The following is a 20,107-nucleotide window of genomic DNA, read 5'->3' as shown; positions in this document are numbered from 1 at the left end:
CCCCGGTACCTTCGGGGTTAACCCCGATCATTCCTTTTGGTAATATGGCGTTTTAGCATGTCCCAAGCAAGCTCGATCACATTCATATCTGGAGACATCGGTGGCCACCACAGTTTTCTTATACCCTCTTCCTGACAAAATTCGCGAACCGCTAAAGTGCGATGGGGAGGAGCATTATCGTCCATGTAAACAAATTCATCCCCCATACCTCTCGAAATGGACGCACCAAACGTCTCTAAGATATGAGGCACCTGTCATTGTGCCATCAATAAAATCAAGAGGAGTTCGAGCTCCGTGCATTATACCTGCCCGTACCATAATGCTCCCCCTTGAAACGGGACACGGGTTTGAGCTGCATTCAAGCGTGCTCGTCTTCCAGATGCTCTCCAGACCAAAGTTCGTCGCGAGTCTGACACTAGGCCTATTCTTGTTTCATCACTAAACATGACGAAATTCCAATTAGGTCCATTTGCTTTCATCTCCTCAGCCCATTGTAGTCGCGTAATTTTGTGCTGTAAATTAAGCTTCGGAACACGTAGAGGCCTCCTTAAATGTAATCATCTGTCATGGAGTCTTTTTGCTATGGTCTTTCTTGAAACATTTACTCATTCAGGCGAGCTAACTCATGTTTAATAGCAGTACTAGAAAGCAGAGGATTGCATCGTGCAATTAGGGATATTTGACGGCCTTGCACAGCAGTAGTAACTCTCTTTCTACCTCTTCCAGGCCGGTCTGTAACCTCGTTTGTCTCCCTGAATTTTTTTAATATTCGAGAAACATCGCTTTGGTTAACTCCTACAATTTCATCTATTGCAACTTGCCGGTAGCCCTGTTGAGACAGTGTTTCTATTCTGACTCTATTAAACTGTGAAATAATGTTTCTAGGCATTTTAAGGTCAAAACAATGGTCAAATTTCTTCTGAAACCCAAGAGACCACAAATCGAAATGTGCAAGAATTTGTAATAATATTGGGTTTGAACGATAAACATTGTTTACCATATCCATTTTAACAAAAAATGTTTATTACTGATTATCAAAGCTATGTGTAAAAAAAGATTCTTTAAATTCCTTTCCGTATATTTTTAAACGATATATGCAATAATTTTGGCCATGTGTGAAAAGTTGTGAAGCGTGAGTATATTCAGGGAATTAATGAAATTTAACCTTTTTGAAAAAGACGTGCATATATGTTTTTTACATACATGTTCCCTTTACATTTCCAAATGTTTATTTTTGACAGACCAATCCTGCTCGAACCCCCGACACAGAGAAAAGCGGCCTGAAAACGAAGTTGTTTAACGCCCTCGGAATTAACTCCCCCATTACCAAACCCAGCTCGTAGGCCCCATTAATTTAAAGGCCAAAGGAAACTACGACGCTTTATTTACACAAGAACTAAGTTCCATATTTCTGGTATTTGCAACCTCTCGAGAATGTGTCGACTTAGATTTTTTAAATGAAAATTTCAAGAAATAGTTTTATTTTGACTACTAAGATTGATTGACATTTATAGTTTCTGTCTTCCAACGATGTTCAGCATCGAAACAGCACTCTTTAACTCGTTTGCAAAGCATTTAAAGCTAAGATAACTTTCACTGAGATTCATATAACGCCCTAAATAAGCGTGTCAAGACATTGATAAGCGCCCTAAATAAGCGTGTCAAGACATTTAATTTTGATTGACTTACTTGTATACAGGGTTATTCGTCTCTTTTGACACGGAGTATTGTAGCCACACGATTAGATTATTAGAAATTGTGAGTGATGGGATCGTTAGGGGACTACCAAAGCTACAATTAAAACTATTTTCAAATGGTACAGAGTGATCCAAAAAAAGAAAAAATACTAAAGTTGAATTTTTTTAAATGCAACACACTGTATATTATTACATTTTTAGTGTCTACGATTAAAATAAAGGTAAACTTGATTAAGGTTTTCCTCGCTTTAATCTTACCGTTTTTGAAATATTTACGATTATGTGAAAATGCAGTAACTATTTTAATGCTTCATCAATTCAATCTCTAGGCGTATTTAAGTTTTTAAAACCAAATATTGTACTGAAGTTTTTCTATTTACTAAATGTTATGTTGCAATAATAAAAATAATACTACCTTATACAGAGTGTCTAAAAAATAATTTTAAATAATTACTAGCTTTAATCGTCAATAACTTGTTTAATTTAAATGGAACACTCTGTATATCTTACGAGAATCAAATGCGCAATGTAATTGTCTATCAAATTGTATCATACCATTTTTTACCTATCTCTTCAAGTTTTCGTAGAAAATGCATTTTCTTATAATTTAGACCTCATTTTTTATCAATATACCCGTGGAATATTGACATTTTAGGTTATTTTTAAAGATGTAGGAACACAGGTGATAATATTGTCTAAATTACAAGAAAATGCATTTTCTACGAAAACTTGAAAAGATAAGTAAAAAATTGTATAATACAATTTCATGACAATTAAACTGTGCGTTTAAACTATTACCGTTTAAAGCTAGTAAATATATCTAATATAATTTTTTAGACACTCTGTATTAGGTAGTATAATTTTTATTATTGCAACACAAAATTTAGTAAATAGAAAAACTTCAGTACAATATTTGGTTTTAAATCCAAAAAAAAATTAATAAAATTGTTACGGCATTTTCACAAAATCCTAAATATTGCGGTATTGTGAATAAAGTGCGATAAACCTTAATCAAATTTGCCTTTACTTTAGTCGTAGAAACTAAAAATGTAAAAATATACAGGGTGTTCAAATTAAAAAAATACAACTTTAATATTTTTTCTTTATTTGGTACACTCTGTACCTTTTGAAAGTTTTTAGTAGACCTGCAACGATCTCATTATTTGGCTATAATTCTCCGTGTCAAATGAGGTGAATGACCCTGTATATTAGATTCTTCTATTTTATTTTGATAATATTCCTTCTCTTTTAATTCTCTTTCTAAGAATTCAGATATTTAAAAGTAAACGATCTGTTATTATTCTAATAATTTGTTCTTATAAAATGGAGCAAAGTGTAAAATGCATGTTTGTGACATGATTAATTATATTTATTTTCAAATAATATTGTTATTAATTTTTAAAATTTGATTCAAGCATGTTTTAAGCAGTTTTTACGATTTATTATAAAAGATTTTAATATAGAATCTGATACATATTTTTTAGAATTTTTATTTCCTTTATCAAGTATTTAGTTTTTTAAAGTTTCCTTATTTGTTGACATAAATTATGACACTCTGGATTTCTTCTTCTTGTTATATGATGGCTCTGCTACGAGGCAATTTCCAGTTATTTGGATTTATTAATTAAAAATAATTTAATCTAACAGATATATGTCAATGTCAATTAGAACAAAAATAAATGATCACAAAATATGCCAAATGTTCGCATATGTAATGTTAAATTAGGATTTTGTCAAAATTATTAATCCATATTATACAGGGTGGCGCACCTCATTCGCCTCGGTTGATTATACGAAAACGGAAAGATGTAGAAACAAAATATTTTATGAGTATATGTGGGGTGGCAATGTGCACAATTTAAAATTATTTTGAAATGTACAGGGTGTTTCAGAACTAAGATACATACCAAAGTTGTATTTTTTCTTATGGAACACCCTGTATTTTATTTCATTTTTGGATTCTTGGGCCCAAAAAAGGTATTTCTTATAAAGGTTAAATATGTTTAAAATCTTTGGTTTTTAAGATATTTAAAGATATTTTAAAATGCAGGCTACAATAGAATAGATTATTAACACCCTGTACATTGCTTTTCAGAGTTAATTCTTGTGCTGACCTTTAAGCCAGAGAAATAAACTTTACTGAAAAATTTGATTGCTTTGTTTAATGTATACAGGGGTATCAAAAATTGCTGGTCTATTTTAAATATTTATTTTACATAAAAACTTCCTTATTTCAAATACAACACCCTGTATTTTTCTAAATATATCGAAGCAGGTTTAAATGCTCTTTCAAACTATATTAGGGTTTCCTATACCTATCTAGCTCAGATTTTGAATAAAGAGCAATTTTTCAATAAAATGTCAACCAAGATGGCTGATGTCAAGTTTCTAGTGACAGTTAGTAGCTATTTTGAAAATTAAAATTAGTTTATGGACTTTATTTAAATTTGTAGCAGTTTATTTTTGTTTAATTTGAACACAATAGTTTTTTCAATAATATTTATTAAATATGTATTTATTATTCTATCAAGAAAAACGAAGTAGTTCTTTCATTTATTTTTATTTATTTATTTATTTTACGTTCACTTGTAGATAAGTACTTATATGGATTTTCTATAAAAGAGCCAATTACGGCAAATTCATTTTCTAACGACGGGTTTCTGCCTACTAGGTTTTTATAAACCACACTACCATAGTTCTGCGAAATAGGAAAGTATTTTTCCAAGGAAAGGTTATCAGGAAGATTCCTATTTGGATACCTTTGAGCATAAGCCCTTGAGGCCAAGAAGCAATTTTCCTCACAAAATAAAATCACTGGTAACATATCCATTCGTTCCACCAGCAGATACTGCTTTATTTTTCTTGATAAAATAATGAATACTTACTTATTAAACTACTGTAGCTAAATTTAAGTAAACTGTTATAAATCTAAATAATAATGTCCATAAACTAATGTCGATTTTGAAAAGAGTTACTAACTTTAACTAGAAATTGCCATGGCGACACCAGCCATCTTGATTGCCATTTTATTGAAAAATTGCTTTTTATTCAAAATCTGAGCTAGATAGGTATAGGAAACCCTAATACAGTTTGAGAGAGCATTTGAATCTGCTTCGATTTATTTTATAAAATACAGGGAGTTGTATTTGAAATAACGAAGTTTTTATGTAAAATGAATATTTAAAATAGACCAGCAATTTTTGATACCCCTGTATACATTAAACGAAGCAATCAATTTTTTCAGTAAAGTTTATTTCTCTGGCTTAAAAGTCAGCGCAGGAATTAGTTCTGAAACACCCTGTACATTTCAAAATAATTTTATATTGTGCACATTCCCTCCCCACATTTCCGTTTTCGTATAATCAACCGAGGCGAATGAGGTGCGCCACCCTGTATGTAGAATATCCCATAGATAGTTGATATTCTGCAGAATATTTATTTTGGTTATATTTTGTGATAAATTGATGCTTTTTAAATGTCATATATCGAGTAACCCTGACTTTACAATGTATCAATGCATAAACTTAACGATATGCTGGTGATTTTATGTGATAAGATATTAGACAAACGAATATTCATAACTACAGCTTTTGCTTATTGCATTTTAGCAATATTCTACAAGCTGATCTTAGTTTTTTTGCTACAAATCGTATATATTGAAATTTTTATGTTTTCTAATATTAGCAACATTCCATCTCAAAAAAATGTCTTCTTCCGTATTAATTGTTTTATACCACCGTTGTGTTAATTTTATGATTTTGTTATTTAAAAAGGTTATTTAAAAGTATGGTAAATCATAAAACTACACAACGTTATTTTAAATAATTGTTGCGCGAAGATTAATATAGTATATGTGCTAAAAATTAATAGTGTTAAAATTTAAAATGCATATTTTAATAACCAAGCGTTTAATATAGTTTTAAAAAGATTTTCTGGCCATGTAGCTGACTGTTTTAAATTAATAACTGGCGCAACGCCCCATTTTATTCAATAAATTCTCTTAACAAAGTACTGTTTAAAAAAAGTTGGCTATATTGTCCCCCCTACCTATGATTATAACGTAATATTGTAGATAGAGTTTTAATCTTAGAAAATTATAATTTTATGTAGTATTATTTATTTTTACATTATTTTAAAACCTATTACCTTTTTTATTTATACTTTTAATTCTTAACAACACAATCAAATTAAAAGGGCTTATTCTAAAATTTTATTAACACGCTTCTGTTTCATAGTGACGTCACAGTAAGCGTAGAAGTAATAATTCAGGTTGAGGTTATATTATTTATATTGTAGTTTCAACATTTTAAACATGAACAGCGGTAGGGACGTAAGTTTGAACTGAAATGATATTTCTACGCCTACTGTGACGTCGTTTTTATTCGATCATACAGTATTTTTTAAACAGCACTATAAAGAAAACTATTTTTTTTATTTAAATATACGTACAAGGTTTTCAGAGATATTTAGTGCTATACATGCAGGCTAACTAATTGGAGGTAGTAAAAAACTTTAAATGTAAAAGTGGTAAAGTTTTAGCTGAATCGCCATAAAGTGAAATAAAAATAAAGAAAATACGGTCAGAAAGTTAAGAAAAAATTATAACTTCACTTTTATCAAATGGAACCCTGTATATTTTAAGTTTTTTTAAAGATCTTTAGACTTCTATATTAAAATATTTTTACTACCTCCAACAGCGAAGTCGGCACTTATGGCATTAGATATCTTTGAAAACCCTGTACATACGTATATCATTCGTAAAGCGTATTGTTTGTTTATAATTTTAGGTGCAATTTTTTATGTTAATTTACCAAATTTCTGTAGTGATTGTACATTATTAAGTGTGTATTATTGTTTGTCAGACTTGTTTATACAAAAATAATAATAAACAAATTTTATGAAGTTGATAATTTTTATTTTCATCCTTCACCGATGCATGTTGTTATATGTGTGTTCCTTTTTTCATGTCGCTTGGTATGTTGCCAGTATTCCGAAAACTTATGGAGTTGATTATAATGTGTTGATCGCACAGTAATTTCGACACACAATTTTTTGTTTTGTTTTTGCTGTAATTGTATTATGAAGCCGGCTTTTGTAATATACTATGCAGTATCCACAAACTGTTTTTTGTTTAGTTTAGCAAAAGATATCGTCACCAGTTTTATGTAATACAATTTTATTTTTAATGTTTGTTTTTTCAGATGAAAACATCTATGAAGCGATTTCCATAAAATAGCGATACTAGTGTTTTTAGCCATAATGCTTTATAAATTTGGCTCGGACCAAATCCATAACTTTTCGGCGGTGGCAAAAGAAACTCAAATTATGAAATTCGTTACAAAAAGCAAAGATTGTCAAAAATCCGAACAAGATCTTTAATCAAATAAGTTTAAACACATCGGTGCTTTCTAGGATCGCTAATTGTTCAATAATAATACGAGTGAGAATTAAATGTATTAACGCCGTTTTTTAAAGGAAACTTATAAATTACTATTCAAAGTAGTACCGCCGTTATTTTTTATTTAGTACTATTTTTTAATCAAATCTGGATCCTGATTCTAAATCTTTTTGACAGTTGAAAAAAATTGCAACAATTTCGTACGACAATGTAAGATCGTTAGGTTCGTTCCAACACAGCAGAAAACCGTTCTTGTGCAATAGCTTCTACGTCCCACTTAAGCACACTGTGTCACTTTGGATCTACAACCAAAATGAATCGTTCAGATTGAATTCATCCAAATTGAACATCCTCGTTTACATATTTTCATCCAGTTCGCAGCAGTTCACTGTTTCATCTTCCGCAGGCTGCCACCTCTCCCAGTGTTTTCTATATCGAGTTTGGCCGCACGGGTCGGCGTCGGCTGTTTACATTTTTCACTTGCCGTTCAATCTGGATGAATCAACGGTTCGTTGAACGCTTCTTTCAACAAAAGTAGGAAGACCGTCAACTTGTTTTATCGTTCAATTTTAGTGTACACTTTGGATGAAACAGTGATGAAAGGCAATTTATACTTATCACTTTGGATGATTCATCCAAAGTAACAAATGTAAATGAGCCTTCAGATTGAATTCATCCAAATTGAACATCCTTGTTTACATATTTTCATCCAGTTCGCAGCAGTTCACTGTTTCATCTACCGCAGGCTGCCACCTCTCCCAGTGTTTTCTATATCGAGGTTGGCCGCACGGGTCGGCGGCGGCTGTTTACATTTTTCACTTGCCGTTCAATCTGGATGAATCAACGGTTCGTTGAACGCTTCTTTCAACAAAAGTAGGAAGACTGTCAACTTGTTTCATCGTTCAATTTTAGTGTACACTTTGGATGAAACAGTAATGAAAGGCAATTTATACTTATCACTTTGGATGATTCATCCAAGTTGCACATCCAAAGTGACAAATGTAAATGAGCCTTTTAGCTATAGCCAATTTTGCAAGAGCAGCTGTGGATCCATTGGTTAGGTCGTCGCTTCGGGATCGAGAGGTCCCAAGTTCGTGTCCCACAAATATAGATTTTTTTATATACAACTGTTTTTATTTTTTTTTAATTTATTCACAGCTGTCGGTAACCAACGCAATCAAAACACGCCGTAGACGTCTTTTGATTGCGTTGGTTAATCTCTGGGGTAAGTTTTTTTTGTTTAGATTGCACGCGAAATACCAGACCGATTATTGTTTATCCACGTGCAGAACTGCGAAATTAAGGGACAACAAATGGCAACATTGTTGGGTATGCGAGTTGACTAGTGGGACGTAGAAGCTAGTCTAGTTTCTGTGTTGGAACCAAAATTTACGTAATAGATTAAGAGAAGTATTTTTTTAATTGGCCGTAAAGACATTATCTATTAATAATCGTCACAGAAATTTTTTTAATGAAATATACCGGTTGTGTCAAAAAGTATATTCGACAGATGATTTTGTCAAAAAATTTAGTATCTTCGTCTTTCTTTTTAGAGGCACCTCATAAAGAAAAATAAATACTTAATATTGGAACTACTTTAATTTTTTAAATACATTTTTAACAATAACCATAATGATTAAAACATTGATAGAATATAGTGTTATTAAGTATTGGCTTATTATATGGATGTAAGTGCAATAAAATTAATATGAATTAATATGTTAAAGGAAAAAGTGTGAACATTTTGCAAGTGATTGAGTATACTCATCAACTTATTATTATGAATAAAACTACAAAAACACTTATATTTGTAAGATTTTTTTTAATTGTAAACTTATCTAATAATTCTACTGTAGATTTTAAGATTATTTATTGTATTAGTCTAGTAGTCGTCTTTTTAAGTTTGTCAATCATGGCGTAAAACACCTTACAATATTATAACATGAAAGCTACATTCATTATAAAACAGTATACATCTTCAATATTTGGGTAATAACTTTCATTGAAAGAATTTGGAAGATACGCAACCTAATGGACAAATTTGTTTCAAGGCTGATTTGATTTCCTCTTACGTCTCAAGCGCTGTACGGTGGAGCCTTTACTCGTTCTGCGGCCAACGCATAAAACACTCATTTCTAATTATTGGGCTAGCGAAGGCATAGGTGGAACTGAAAGCGACAGTGTTGCCATATTGAAATGTGGAATATCTGTAATACGTTTGACGAAAATATCCTTGGATAAAAAATCCAAAGTAGTATCCAAAGCATTGAAGATTTATTCGTGTTAAACATAGAATAATCATCAAAAATATTTTTTTTATAGGTATGTACTGAATATAACGTATGATCGAAAAAAGTCGTGTAATTGGCTTGGAAATGACGACTATTGACATTTATCAAAATTGTTATTAAAGAACGTTTATTGATTTACCAAAATCCCTAAATATACCGATTAATCCGTAGTTCTGGCAACACTGTCTACTGCAACGAGTATTCTATATTCTAGTATTCTATCTACAGTATTCTTTATCCGCTGCGCAGTAGACGATTATCAGCGCGCAGCGGCGCAGGGCTACACTAAATCTTGGATAGCCTGACGGTAACGCCAGCTACATCGGACATGTTTTGTGTCACGAAATCGCCCATAAGTTTGCGCATCTTCTTATTTCTTTAATCAACGGTAATAACTACTTTCTGTAGTATAACTACTTTCTGTAGTATAACTACTTTCTGTTTTAATATTATAGTTACAACTGAAAATGCAATGTCAAAATGAAGAAAACAAAAGATTCTATAACAAATACACATATATTATTTATATTTAAAATTATTACAAAATAATAATTAATAATAATTATATTTTTTTGTAATTGGACATTTTATCAACTATGGACTTACGGAAATTACTTCCGCGCTTTCTTCAAAACAATCAGTTCCAACAAATAGAATTTATTACAAAACCAATAAGTTTGTTTTATTACCTACTAGAATAAATTCGAAAATGTCTTTACCTAATATAGGTACAGTGTAATTTAATATTTTTAATTAATTCCTTGATATATTCTGAGGTATTGTAATCTTTTCTTCTGCCTGGCTCTATGTGCAATTCATAACTTGGTTCATATAAAGTAAAATTCTGAAATACATCAAATAAAATATTTTTTACAAAGTACCAAGAAAACTTACCTCACATGTATCAGGAATATCATTACTTAAATCTGTCTTAAGAATTAGGGACGTCAGGTAAGCCCACAATCTAGCAGTATTTGGAAAGTTGTATCCTCCTTAAAATAATAATTTTTAAAAACTTATATCATCTATGTATGAATATATTACCCCCTCCCAAAAACAAAGTTGGTAGGTCACTTTTTAAAATTTTATTTATACACTCCCCTAGTCCTTTGAGCGTTAGATTACATTGGCCCAAAGGATCCTCAATTAGGCCATCCCCACCACACTGTACCACCAAAGCTTCAGCTTTAAAATTTTCTATGACCCTATTGTCAAAATAGATGCAATTATTACACAGATAATTTTAAACTAAGTAATGATCCGTACATGGAAAATACTTCATTAAAAATGTCAACGTAGGTTTTGTCACAAACGCCATCTTTTAAGGGAATATTCATGGTATAATATTTCCCTTGTGACTGGCCTATATCATCTATATTTCCTGTATTTGGAAAGAATCCCTGACTATATTTATGAAATGATAGAGTTAATATTTTACTGCTATATTCGAATGCATTCTGTACACCATCGCCTATACATACAATGTTGATTAATTAATTAACATTACAAGATGGAACTTAAATATGAATTTACAGACAGAGCAAGTTAGTTTCAAAAAGACTTAAATCTTAAGTCAATTTCAACATAAAGTCACAAAACATCCCCCTTTAGAACTTTTTCTTTAATGGCCATAATCGGGAGTAAAAGACCAACCGCCCGAACAAACACTAGAGGCGCCACCGGTCATCAAATGGTGTAAAAATTGCGAAAATTTAATCATCGAAGTTTGACACAAGGCGTCGCGCTTAACGTTTTTAATTTTAATTCAATATTCATTGTTTTCAAACTATATTATTAGACTTTGTTGTATTTTGTGAATGTAACAATGTTTTATTAGTATAAAGTTGCAATATATTAATTTAAATTATATTACATACATATTTAAAATTCAAATATTATGACATATATGTCAGTTGCCGTCTAAAATGTCACCTTGATAACAAAAAGTTATGACGATTTCGATTGGGCTGCGCCGGTTCTATTCGAATGCTCTCAGGGCGAGCAACTGCTCAAAGAGTTGCACTTGCACAGTGCTGGAGCGAACTGGACAGAACCGACCATGTATGACGGTTCCAAAATTATTGCAGCCGAACAAAAAAACAATCCGCACCGAGTCACTGCGACGCGAGTCGAACACAATTTTACATTGCTTTTGCTTTGCTCCTTTAAGAAGCTTTGCTCTTACCAGTCGAAATTGTAATTCTGTCCGAGTTCGCATTGAGTGCGGCTTAGTGCAGCCAGTCGAAATCGCCATTAGTTATTGTCAGAAATAGTTAAAATCATGTTAAAATATTAAAATTTACAAGTTATAATTAGATATTTTATATTATTTCAAAAACCAAAACATAATGGTACCGTGTAATGTTGATATGCAGGTCCAAAACAAAAAGTGCCGTTATATTTTTCAGTTTTCGTTGTCAGCCGCGGAAGTTTCAGTGATTTTAGTGTTGTCGGATATTTTTATTTGTGAAATAGAAATATTGCGTTTGGATTGCAAAACTAAAAGTGGAAGTTTTATTGCAATGTAAGTATGTAAGTTTGTCCATTTTATATTTTACTTTTTTCATACCTACGACAAATATACATATATCGAAATTTTATAATTCGTTTTATTTAAAAAATATTAGTAAACAAGCTTGTAATCCTGTAATTGACATAATTGTTAATATATTCCATTTAAATGTAATATATTACTTTACAATTAAAAAAATGTAAATTTAAAAAATATATTAAAAATATATACAGGCATTAAATGAAATTTTTTGTGTGCGAACAAATACGAGAGAGGGGCGCTTTATTATTTACTTTCATTTCTTAACATGACAGACGAAGTTCTAAAGGAGGATGTTTTGTGCATAAAGTTCATGAAAATGATTTAAATCTTAAGTCTTTGACTAAAATCAGAATCTAATGACTTGATTTTTTGAAGTTTTCTGTCAGCTTGCAGCTCCGTTTAGAGACTATCGAAAGTAATATTAAAGTTTGTAAACTTAGAATTACTTAAAAATTAATAATCCAAGTAACCCACTCACCATGATGAATGTCTAAATCAACATAAATGATTTTGTCAAAAAACTTTGACATAATTTGTATGGCTATGACAATGTCATTGACATAACAAAATCCAGCTGCTGAATCTCTATAAAACATATAAAAAATCTGGCTTAGAAATGATACATGAATTTATGAATTTGGATTCGAAACAATTATAATAAAAATATTTGTTTACCTTTGTGCGTGATGCCAACCCCCGAACCAATTTATTACAGTTTTACATTTTTTAGCTGCCAATAATCTTGCAGCTGAAACTGAGCTGCCTACCAGACAAGATGCAAAATCGAATACATTTTCAATAATTACATTGTCATATCCTAAACCAAATTCTAGGTGATTATCTATGAAAATAAATCAAATGTTAGGTATTCATTAGGCTCAAACAGGTAATTTAATGGTAAATTGTTACCCTCAATGTTATCTAAACTTGTGTCGAAAGAATTTAGAGATTTCAGAAGATCTATATAATCTGAAGAATGAAATGATTTTAGCTCATCTTCAGTTGCATCTCGAGGCTTTACTACTACAATATTTTCTTGCGAAAGCAGATTATAATTTCTAACTAAATCATGTACAATTGAAGCCTTAAAATAGTTAAACAAAGTTTCTTATTAATAAGATTATGAATTAAGCAAAAAATTATCATACCCTATTTTTCATTGCAGGTAATTTATCACAGTGCGTAACTAAGTCATCACTATAAATATATGCAATCTTGTTTTTCAAAATTTCACTCATAATATGCGTTTTAGGATACTTTTCAATTGAATCTTTTTAAATATAAACATAAACATGAAAGTAGAGGTTATATTTTTATTTTTACATTTTCCCGCCTTACATACCTTCTGTTATTAGTGTTGCCTAAGCTTTGCTAAATCTGCCACGGAAATCAAAATTTTGATGTAAGAGCAAATGTCAACTGCCTTTTTAAATCATTTCCCACCCATTTTTTTGATATTCCTGTTTTTTGCAACTTACTATATCTATACGTATCATTATTGTTTTTGTATTGTAAAATCGGTTCAATTGAGAATTATATTTATGGTTTTCTTAAACGTTTTCGCGATTATGTTTTTATGGTCATTTTTTGCGACGATGTGTTCATCTGTTGGAAAAGTCCCTCTGGAATACAAGTTTAGCAACAACAAACACAGAAATTTAATAAATTCGAGAACAGAAGATGAAAAAGATGACATTCTAGAGACTTTCTGCGAGGATCATAATTTGCTTTTATATACTTGCACGCCTACAGGGAGTATAAGGTAATAATGTTTTATTTTTGTAGTTTACGCAGCATATTTTTAGTCTATTTTAGATACTGTGTAAGATGTATGCACATTAAACCTGATAGAACGCATCACTGTAGTACTTGCGATACTTGTTATTTGAAAATGGATCATCACTGCCCATGGGTTAATAATTGCATTGGATTTTTAAATTATAAAAACTTTTTGTTAACAATATTTTACACATATAATTATTGTTTCTATTATATTGGAACAACTACCAGCCATTTGAAGCAAAGTTTTTATGGAATGAATGTTGCAACGGATGTTCCAATAACAGCAGCGTAAGTAATATAATAGTTTTTCTCATGTAACATGCACACTGCATTCACCAACTAATAGAATACTTAAATGCTCCTGATTTTATCTAGTCTTATCTAGTCTTTTTTATGGGAATAAGTTAAAGACAGTGTTTAAAAAACTCGACCAACTATTGCTTATTACTAACAAAACAAAACAACACGAGGGAAATTATTGTAGCTGCTTTTCGAACTCCACATATGCCTTTTTAAAATGAAAAGATCTTTTTCATTTAACCTTTTCAGTTAACAGGAAAGGAAGCATTTTGAGCATTTGATTTCATCTAGCTAATAATTTTTGTCACATTAGTTTTAATTAATTTTTGTCACACTAGTTTTAATTCTGTAATAATTAATATTAAATTAATTAATGAAGATATGTAAATTTCCCATTGAACACCGGAAAAATATACTGGGTGTTCCATTTAAAATAAAGCAGTAACTCGCTTTTAAAAGTGACTAATGTTCTATATTAATTTTGTTTCACCCTGTATAGAAATTTAAAATTTACTCTTCATTTTCACAAAATGTGAAATATGTCAAAATCCTTAGGTTTTAGGTATATGCTTCTTTAATAAAACTCACCTTATTTTTTTCCTAGAATCCAAAAATGAATTAATATATAGGGTGTGTTCCATTAGAAAAAACACAATTTTGATGTGTAACTTTTTTTTGGAGACATTCTGTATAATTCTATATATTTTTATAAAATGCTTTCAGTTAACCTACATATGCTGCCAAAATTTCATTTCGATATAAACTATAGTGGAGAAGGATGAAAAAATTCTCATGAAAAAAGCAAATACCAAATACCGGAGGTCGGTCAAGTTTGCCCGCCGTACTAGAGGAAATTCAAAAAGAGATATACCACTATTTTGCACACATTTTGCACAATTTTGCACACCATAAATGATATTTTGCACACCTATGAGAAACTAGAGCCGTTTTTTAAACGGGGGGAAAACTTGACCGTTCCCCCCCATTTGTTACGAAACTGATTTATTTCTATGTACATCGATTCGGCTAATTTTGCACAATTTTGCACACCTATTTTAGAATTTTGCACACCTTCCTGACAAAAGTTATAAGGGTTTGAATATTTGAAATTTCCCCCCCATCTGCCACAAAATTGAATTGTGTTTATATCAAACGAATCGGCTAATTTTGCACAATTTTGCACACCTATTTTAGAATTTTGCACACCTTCCTGACGAAAGTTATGAGGGTTTGAAAATTTGCAATTTCCCCCCCCCCCCATCTGCTACGAAATTGAATTTGGTTTATATCAAACGAATCGGCTAATTTTGCACAATTTTGCACAGCTTCTTTCGAATTTTGCACACTCTCCTGACAAAAGTTATAAGGGTTTGAATATTTGAAATTTGTCCCATTGTGTGTGAATTGTCCCATTTAAAAAACATAAGTATAAGTCATATTTGAAAATGATAAGATCTCAGCGACGTGGAAAACTGTACGGAACCCAGACTTCACCTTTTCGATAAGTATAGGATAACCGAGATATGAGGGTTGTCGAAAAATGCAAAATTTTCAAATTTGCCAGGTATTTCAGGAAGTAAGAGGGCTAAGACAAATCTGTGTGTAGAATCTTTAGTTTCATAAATGTTCTTCTATGCAAGCTATAAATTATCGAAAAGGTGAAATCTAAGTTCCGTGCAGTTTTTCACGTCGCTGAGATCTATCAATATGACTCATACTTATGTATTTTTAAATGGGACATTTCACACACAATGGGACAAATTTCAAATATTCAAACTCTTATAACTTTTGTCAGGAGAGTGTGCAAAATTCGAAAATAGCTGTGCAAATTTGTGCAAAATTAGCCGATTCGTTTGATATACACAAAATTCAATTTCGTGACAGATGGGGGGGGGGGGAATTGCAAATTTTCAAACTTTCATAACTTTCATCAGGATGGTGTGCAAAATTCAAAAACAGGTGTGCAAAATTGTGCAAAAATAGCCGATTCGTTTGATATACACAAAATTCAATTTCGTGACAGATGGGGGATTGCAAATTTTCAAACTTTCATAACTTTCATCAGGATGGTGTGCAAAATTCAAAAACAGGTGTGCAAAATTGTGCAAAATTAGCCGATTCGTTAGATATAAACAAAATTCAATTTAGTCACAGATGGAGGGGAATATATATATAACCGCTTATAACTTTCGTCAGGAAGGTGTGCAAAATTCAAAAACAGGTGTGCAAAATTGTGCAAAATTAGCCGAATCGATGTACATAGAAATAAATCAATTTCATAACAAATGGGGGGGAACGGTCAAGTTTGCCCCTCGTTTAAAAAATGGCCCTGTTCTCTTAGGTGAGTGTGCAAAATATCATTTATGGTGTGCAAAATTGTGCAAAATGTGTGCAAAATAGTGGTATATTTATTTTTGAATTTCTTCTAATACGGGGGGCAAACTTGACCGACCTAAATACCGGCCTTCAACGAATTTCAAACTGGATGGAAAGCAAATTGCTTAAACTTGCACCACAGAAAACAGAGGCAATAATATTAACAACAAAACGAAAGGTGAAGCCAATATGCTTTTCTATAGAGAGCGTGGATATTATTCCATCAAAAGCTATCAAATACCTAGGAGTATGGCTGGACCCTAAATTAAAATTTACGGAACAGATAATTCGAACTATACACAAATCTGGAAAAACATTAACAGCCTTGTCTTGCATCATGCCAAACATTGGGGGACCAAGATCCTCTAAAAGAAAAATATTAGGTAGCGTAATACACTCTAAAATACTCTATGCGGTTCCATTCTGGCACACCGTAACGAGTAATAAAAGCAGAACAAAAAAACTCGCGGGGATCCAAAGACGTATTTCCATCAGAATTGCAAGTGCCTACAGAACAATTTCTACAGAGGCAGTAGGCGTAATAGCAGGCGTCCCACCCATAGACCTATTAATAGAGGAAAGGAAGGAAATTTACAATGGAGTACAGAAGCAAATCGCAAGAGGAGACCTACTCGACAAGTGGCAGGAAAGATGGGTGAGAAGAATAAAAGGAAGATGGACATATAATTTGATTCCTGATATTAGGCAATGGATATCCAGGCCATGCGGAGAGACTGATTACTTTGTCACGCAAGCTCTATCGGGACATGGTTGCTTTATGAAGTATCTAACGGAAAGAAAGAAACGGGATTCAGATAGTTGCAACTACTGTGGAAATATTGATGACGCAGAACATACACTGTTTAGATGTACGAGATGGGACCACATTCGTAATGATTATAAAACTCATACCGGCTCAATTTTCAATGCGGAAAATATGATGAAATATCTCACTGGGACAGAGGAAATGTGGAAACTAACTGCAGGGATATTAAGACAAATATTAGAGGAAAAGGAAAATGATATAAGAAGACAATAAACAGACAGCTATCATGACGAAGTAATGCGGAAGCGGTTTCCACCATGATCAGCGTTGGGGAAGTGTGGGTTTTTTTAGCCGGTAAGAATCCGGCAGTACCCGGCACTAAGGACAGTAGTTTATTGTTATTAGTGCTGGGTGTCTTATGCAAGATTTTCTTTCCCACAAAAAAAAACAAAAAAAAATTCGATATAAACTACCGTTCTCCTTGGAGCTTCCGCGACGTATGAGTGGCTGATCTACGGGGGCTTCGGAGGCTCAAGCCGATTCAAGCAATACAATAGTTCATTTAAGCAATACGATATTATTAATTTATTTTGTTACAAACGACTCTGGAGTATGTACTTTGAGTAAAGTTTTGAGTCTAGCACTTTTGTATAGAGGTAATTTGTGTCCAATGAACTTATTTTGATTCCAAAAATACGTAGTAGTTTTATGTCCACCGAATATTGGGACATCCTGTATATCTTAAATACAATATATAATAACGTCATAATATGTCAAAACGATATAAAGCTACTTAAGAAGAACTATATTATTTATTTTAGGTATGGTTTGGCAGTAATAATGGGCCTGGTAACTTTCATGTTTTTCTGGTACCATTTTTATTTATTATCTAAAAATGAGACGACATTGGAGAACATACACCCACCTAGTTTCATAGAGGACGATTTGACCTTTGATTTAGGAACTTGCCAAAATATAATAGAAGTATTTGGACAGAAATGTTACTTGTGGTTCTTACCAGTTTTCAGTTCAGTGAGCAGTGGACATATTTTTATTATATCTAGAGAAATAAGGAACGAATATAACAATTAAATATTATGTGACAATAAACTTTATTATTCTACTCTGCTTTTTTTTATTTGGATCATTGAAAAGTTAAGTTGTAGTTGGTAGGTTACATGGTTAAACAATTCTTTATGAAGTCTATATATACAGGATGTCCCAGAAATAAGTGCAAATATTTTAAGGGGTCTATCTAGTCAAAAGAAACATTTTTTCTCTTTACCGTTTTTCAAATAAGTCCAAAATAACCGTGTTATTTTACTTTCAAAATTAAAAAAAAAATGCTTTTTTGTTTAAATTTTGAGAACTACTAGATCTTTTCTGGATTTTCTTTCATGTAAATTTAAGCTACTACCTATATTGTCATATTATCAAGAAATTATGTTTTTTAACTTACTAAAAAAATTTCCAAATTTTTGTCAAAAAATTCCCAATTTTCAAAATTTTTTTTTCGCAAAAAATACCTCATAGGCGTGTTTCTGAAGCCGAAATATACTACCAGTTCAGAAACACGCCTCTGGAATTTTTTTTTGGAAATTTTTGATGATCTCTAATGGATAAACAAAGCAGTTTTGTATAGAGGTAAATTGTGTCCAATGAACTTATTTTGATTCTAAAATTACATAGTAGTTCTATGTCCACGGAATATTGGGACACCCTGTATAAAGAACTATTTGTTACACGTAAAAACAATTTTTTACGCTTAAAAAATATTTTCTTTTAATTTATTACTTTTTTACAGGGTTGGCTTGATTTAAATCAATATTTAAATCGTGATTTAAATCAAGTGATTTTTTTAATTTTAATCATGTGATTTAAATAAAAATAATAATTTTATTGAAACTTTATAATAAATAAAAAAATAACTGTAAAAGTTATAAAAATGTGTCTTAGAAAACTATAAAAAATATTTCTATAACAGATATAACAGATAATAAATCGAAAAATAATTGTAAATGTGATAAAGATAAAACTATATAAAAATATCTGTTCGTCAATTTAAATGTTCGACCGATTTTTGAAGTAATTTCGTGTGAATCCATTAGACCGCTAAACTAAAATTTTAAAATTTATGTATAAGTGACAAAAAGTCGCTGTTCGAATACATATCATTCGCAGTGTACTGCCAGAACTAGGTTCTTCTGATTTAGAGACTATATCTTCATTCTCGAGAAATTATAATCGTTGTTAGAAAATATGTTCTATATATTTTTTTCAAACGGTGAATTTTTTTTTGAAAATGATTCCAATTTTTTAATCAATTTGAAACATTGCTAATAATATAAACAGTAATCGAGCAACAATTTGTACACTCGTTGAATTTGACACTTGATATTTTTTTGTTTAATAATATATTTTTGTACTTTTGTGCTTAGGCGTAACAGTGCTTTACTTTTTTGCATAGGCGTTAAAATTACAAAAATTAATACTCTTGAGACATTTGAAAAAAAAATCCTTTTGATCTGAAGCGAGCAACTTTTTATGCGAAATATATTGGTGACCGATGTGGAAAAATGACACGCGCGGTAAAATTGTTAATGGTATCGGTATCGAGCAGAATTATTATAAAGATTTAGCCATTTAGGAGATGATTTTAATTGGAAAATAAGTCCTAATCATTTGGAAATTCGGTTTAAATATTGTTTTGAATTAAAATCAAAAAAATCTGGTTTTTAATTTTTTTTTTAAAATCGTAATTTTTTCCCAACCCTGCTTTTTTCATTTCAAACTACACTTTCAAACATGTCCTTCAAATCCTTCAATTTAATAGCTGTTAGTTAGAAATTTCATTTCAAATATGCGCACATAGTGCACATACAATTTTTTTTATATTAAGTATATGCTGGTATATGCAACCCTTGTATATGCAAAACAAGGACG

General features: G+C 31.3%; 3 protein-coding genes across 10 annotated transcripts in view; 2 read left to right on the top strand and 1 right to left on the bottom strand.

Moving 5' to 3' along the window:
• The window catches only part of LOC115878401 (kinesin light chain), a 66,030-nt gene extending 57,828 nt beyond the window's left edge, over positions 1–8,202 (top strand). For 5 of the 7 annotated variants that reach the window (XM_030894899.1, XM_030894897.1, XM_030894898.1 and 2 more), the window contains one exon: positions 1,242–2,107. In XM_030894899.1, coding sequence (XP_030750759.1) covers positions 1,242–1,343 — 102 coding nt within the window. In that variant the 3' untranslated portion in view covers positions 1,344–2,107. Of the gene's footprint in view, positions 1–1,241; positions 2,109–6,898 lie in introns of those variants that run through there. The other 2 variants (XM_030894900.1, XM_030894902.1) reach the window with 2 other exon arrangements.
• On the bottom strand, positions 7,459–13,229 carry LOC115878403 (histone deacetylase 8-like). Of its 2 annotated transcripts, none has more exons than XM_030894903.1 (8): positions 13,089–13,229; positions 12,850–13,024; positions 12,616–12,781; positions 12,419–12,525; positions 10,653–10,857; positions 10,431–10,591; positions 10,281–10,378; positions 7,459–10,230 (listed from the first exon to the last, which is right to left on the bottom strand). In XM_030894903.1, exons 1-8 carry the CDS (start codon positions 13,176–13,178, stop codon positions 10,102–10,104), a joined length of 1,131 nt encoding a protein of 376 aa, XP_030750763.1. In that variant the 5' UTR covers positions 13,179–13,229; the 3' UTR covers positions 7,459–10,101. The 2 variants fall into 2 exon arrangements, with proteins under 2 accessions (XP_030750763.1, XP_030750764.1); XM_030894904.1 differs by having other exon boundaries at positions 10,098–10,230; positions 10,286–10,378.
• A 108-nt stretch (positions 13,230–13,337) lies between these two features.
• LOC115878404 (palmitoyltransferase ZDHHC15B-like) lies at positions 13,338–18,288 on the top strand. The gene is made up of 3 exons (XM_030894905.1): positions 13,338–13,702; positions 13,756–14,010; positions 17,986–18,288. The coding sequence occupies exons 1-3, from the start codon at positions 13,353–13,355 to the stop codon at positions 18,254–18,256; spliced, it is 876 nt and encodes a 291-aa protein (XP_030750765.1). The 5' UTR covers positions 13,338–13,352; the 3' UTR covers positions 18,257–18,288.
• The last annotated feature ends 1,819 nt before the right edge of the window (positions 18,289–20,107 follow it).

This window comes from Sitophilus oryzae, unplaced genomic scaffold (assembly GCF_002938485.1).
Source record: "Sitophilus oryzae breed Bouriz unplaced genomic scaffold, Soryzae_2.0 scaffold_1508_pilon_pilon, whole genome shotgun sequence".
In the NCBI taxonomy this organism is placed as follows: domain Eukaryota; kingdom Metazoa; phylum Arthropoda; class Insecta; order Coleoptera; family Curculionidae; genus Sitophilus; species Sitophilus oryzae.
This window is presented reverse-complemented; position numbering and strand designations above follow the sequence as displayed.

Bases quoted from the DNA above. Each gene is read 5' to 3' on its own strand.
- LOC115878404 (XM_030894905.1), top strand. From the start codon at position 13,353: ATGTCAACTGCCTTTTTAAATCATTTCCCACCCATTTTTTTGATATTC. The intron at 13,703-13,755 runs GTAATAATGTTT...AGTCTATTTTAG, and splicing joins ACGCCTACAGGGAGTATAAG to ATACTGTGTAAGATGTATGC. The intron at 14,011-17,985 runs GTAAGTAATATA...TATTTATTTTAG, and splicing joins GATGTTCCAATAACAGCAGC to GTATGGTTTGGCAGTAATAA.
- LOC115878403 (XM_030894903.1), bottom strand. From the start codon at position 13,178: ATGAGTGAAATTTTGAAAAACAAGATTGCATATATTTATAGTGATGAC. The intron at 13,025-13,088 runs GTATGATAATTT...AACTATTTTAAG, and splicing joins TACCTGCAATGAAAAATAGG to GCTTCAATTGTACATGATTT. The intron at 10,231-10,280 runs GTAAGTTTTCTT...GATGTATTTCAG, and splicing joins ATATTCCTGATACATGTGAG to AATTTTACTTTATATGAACC.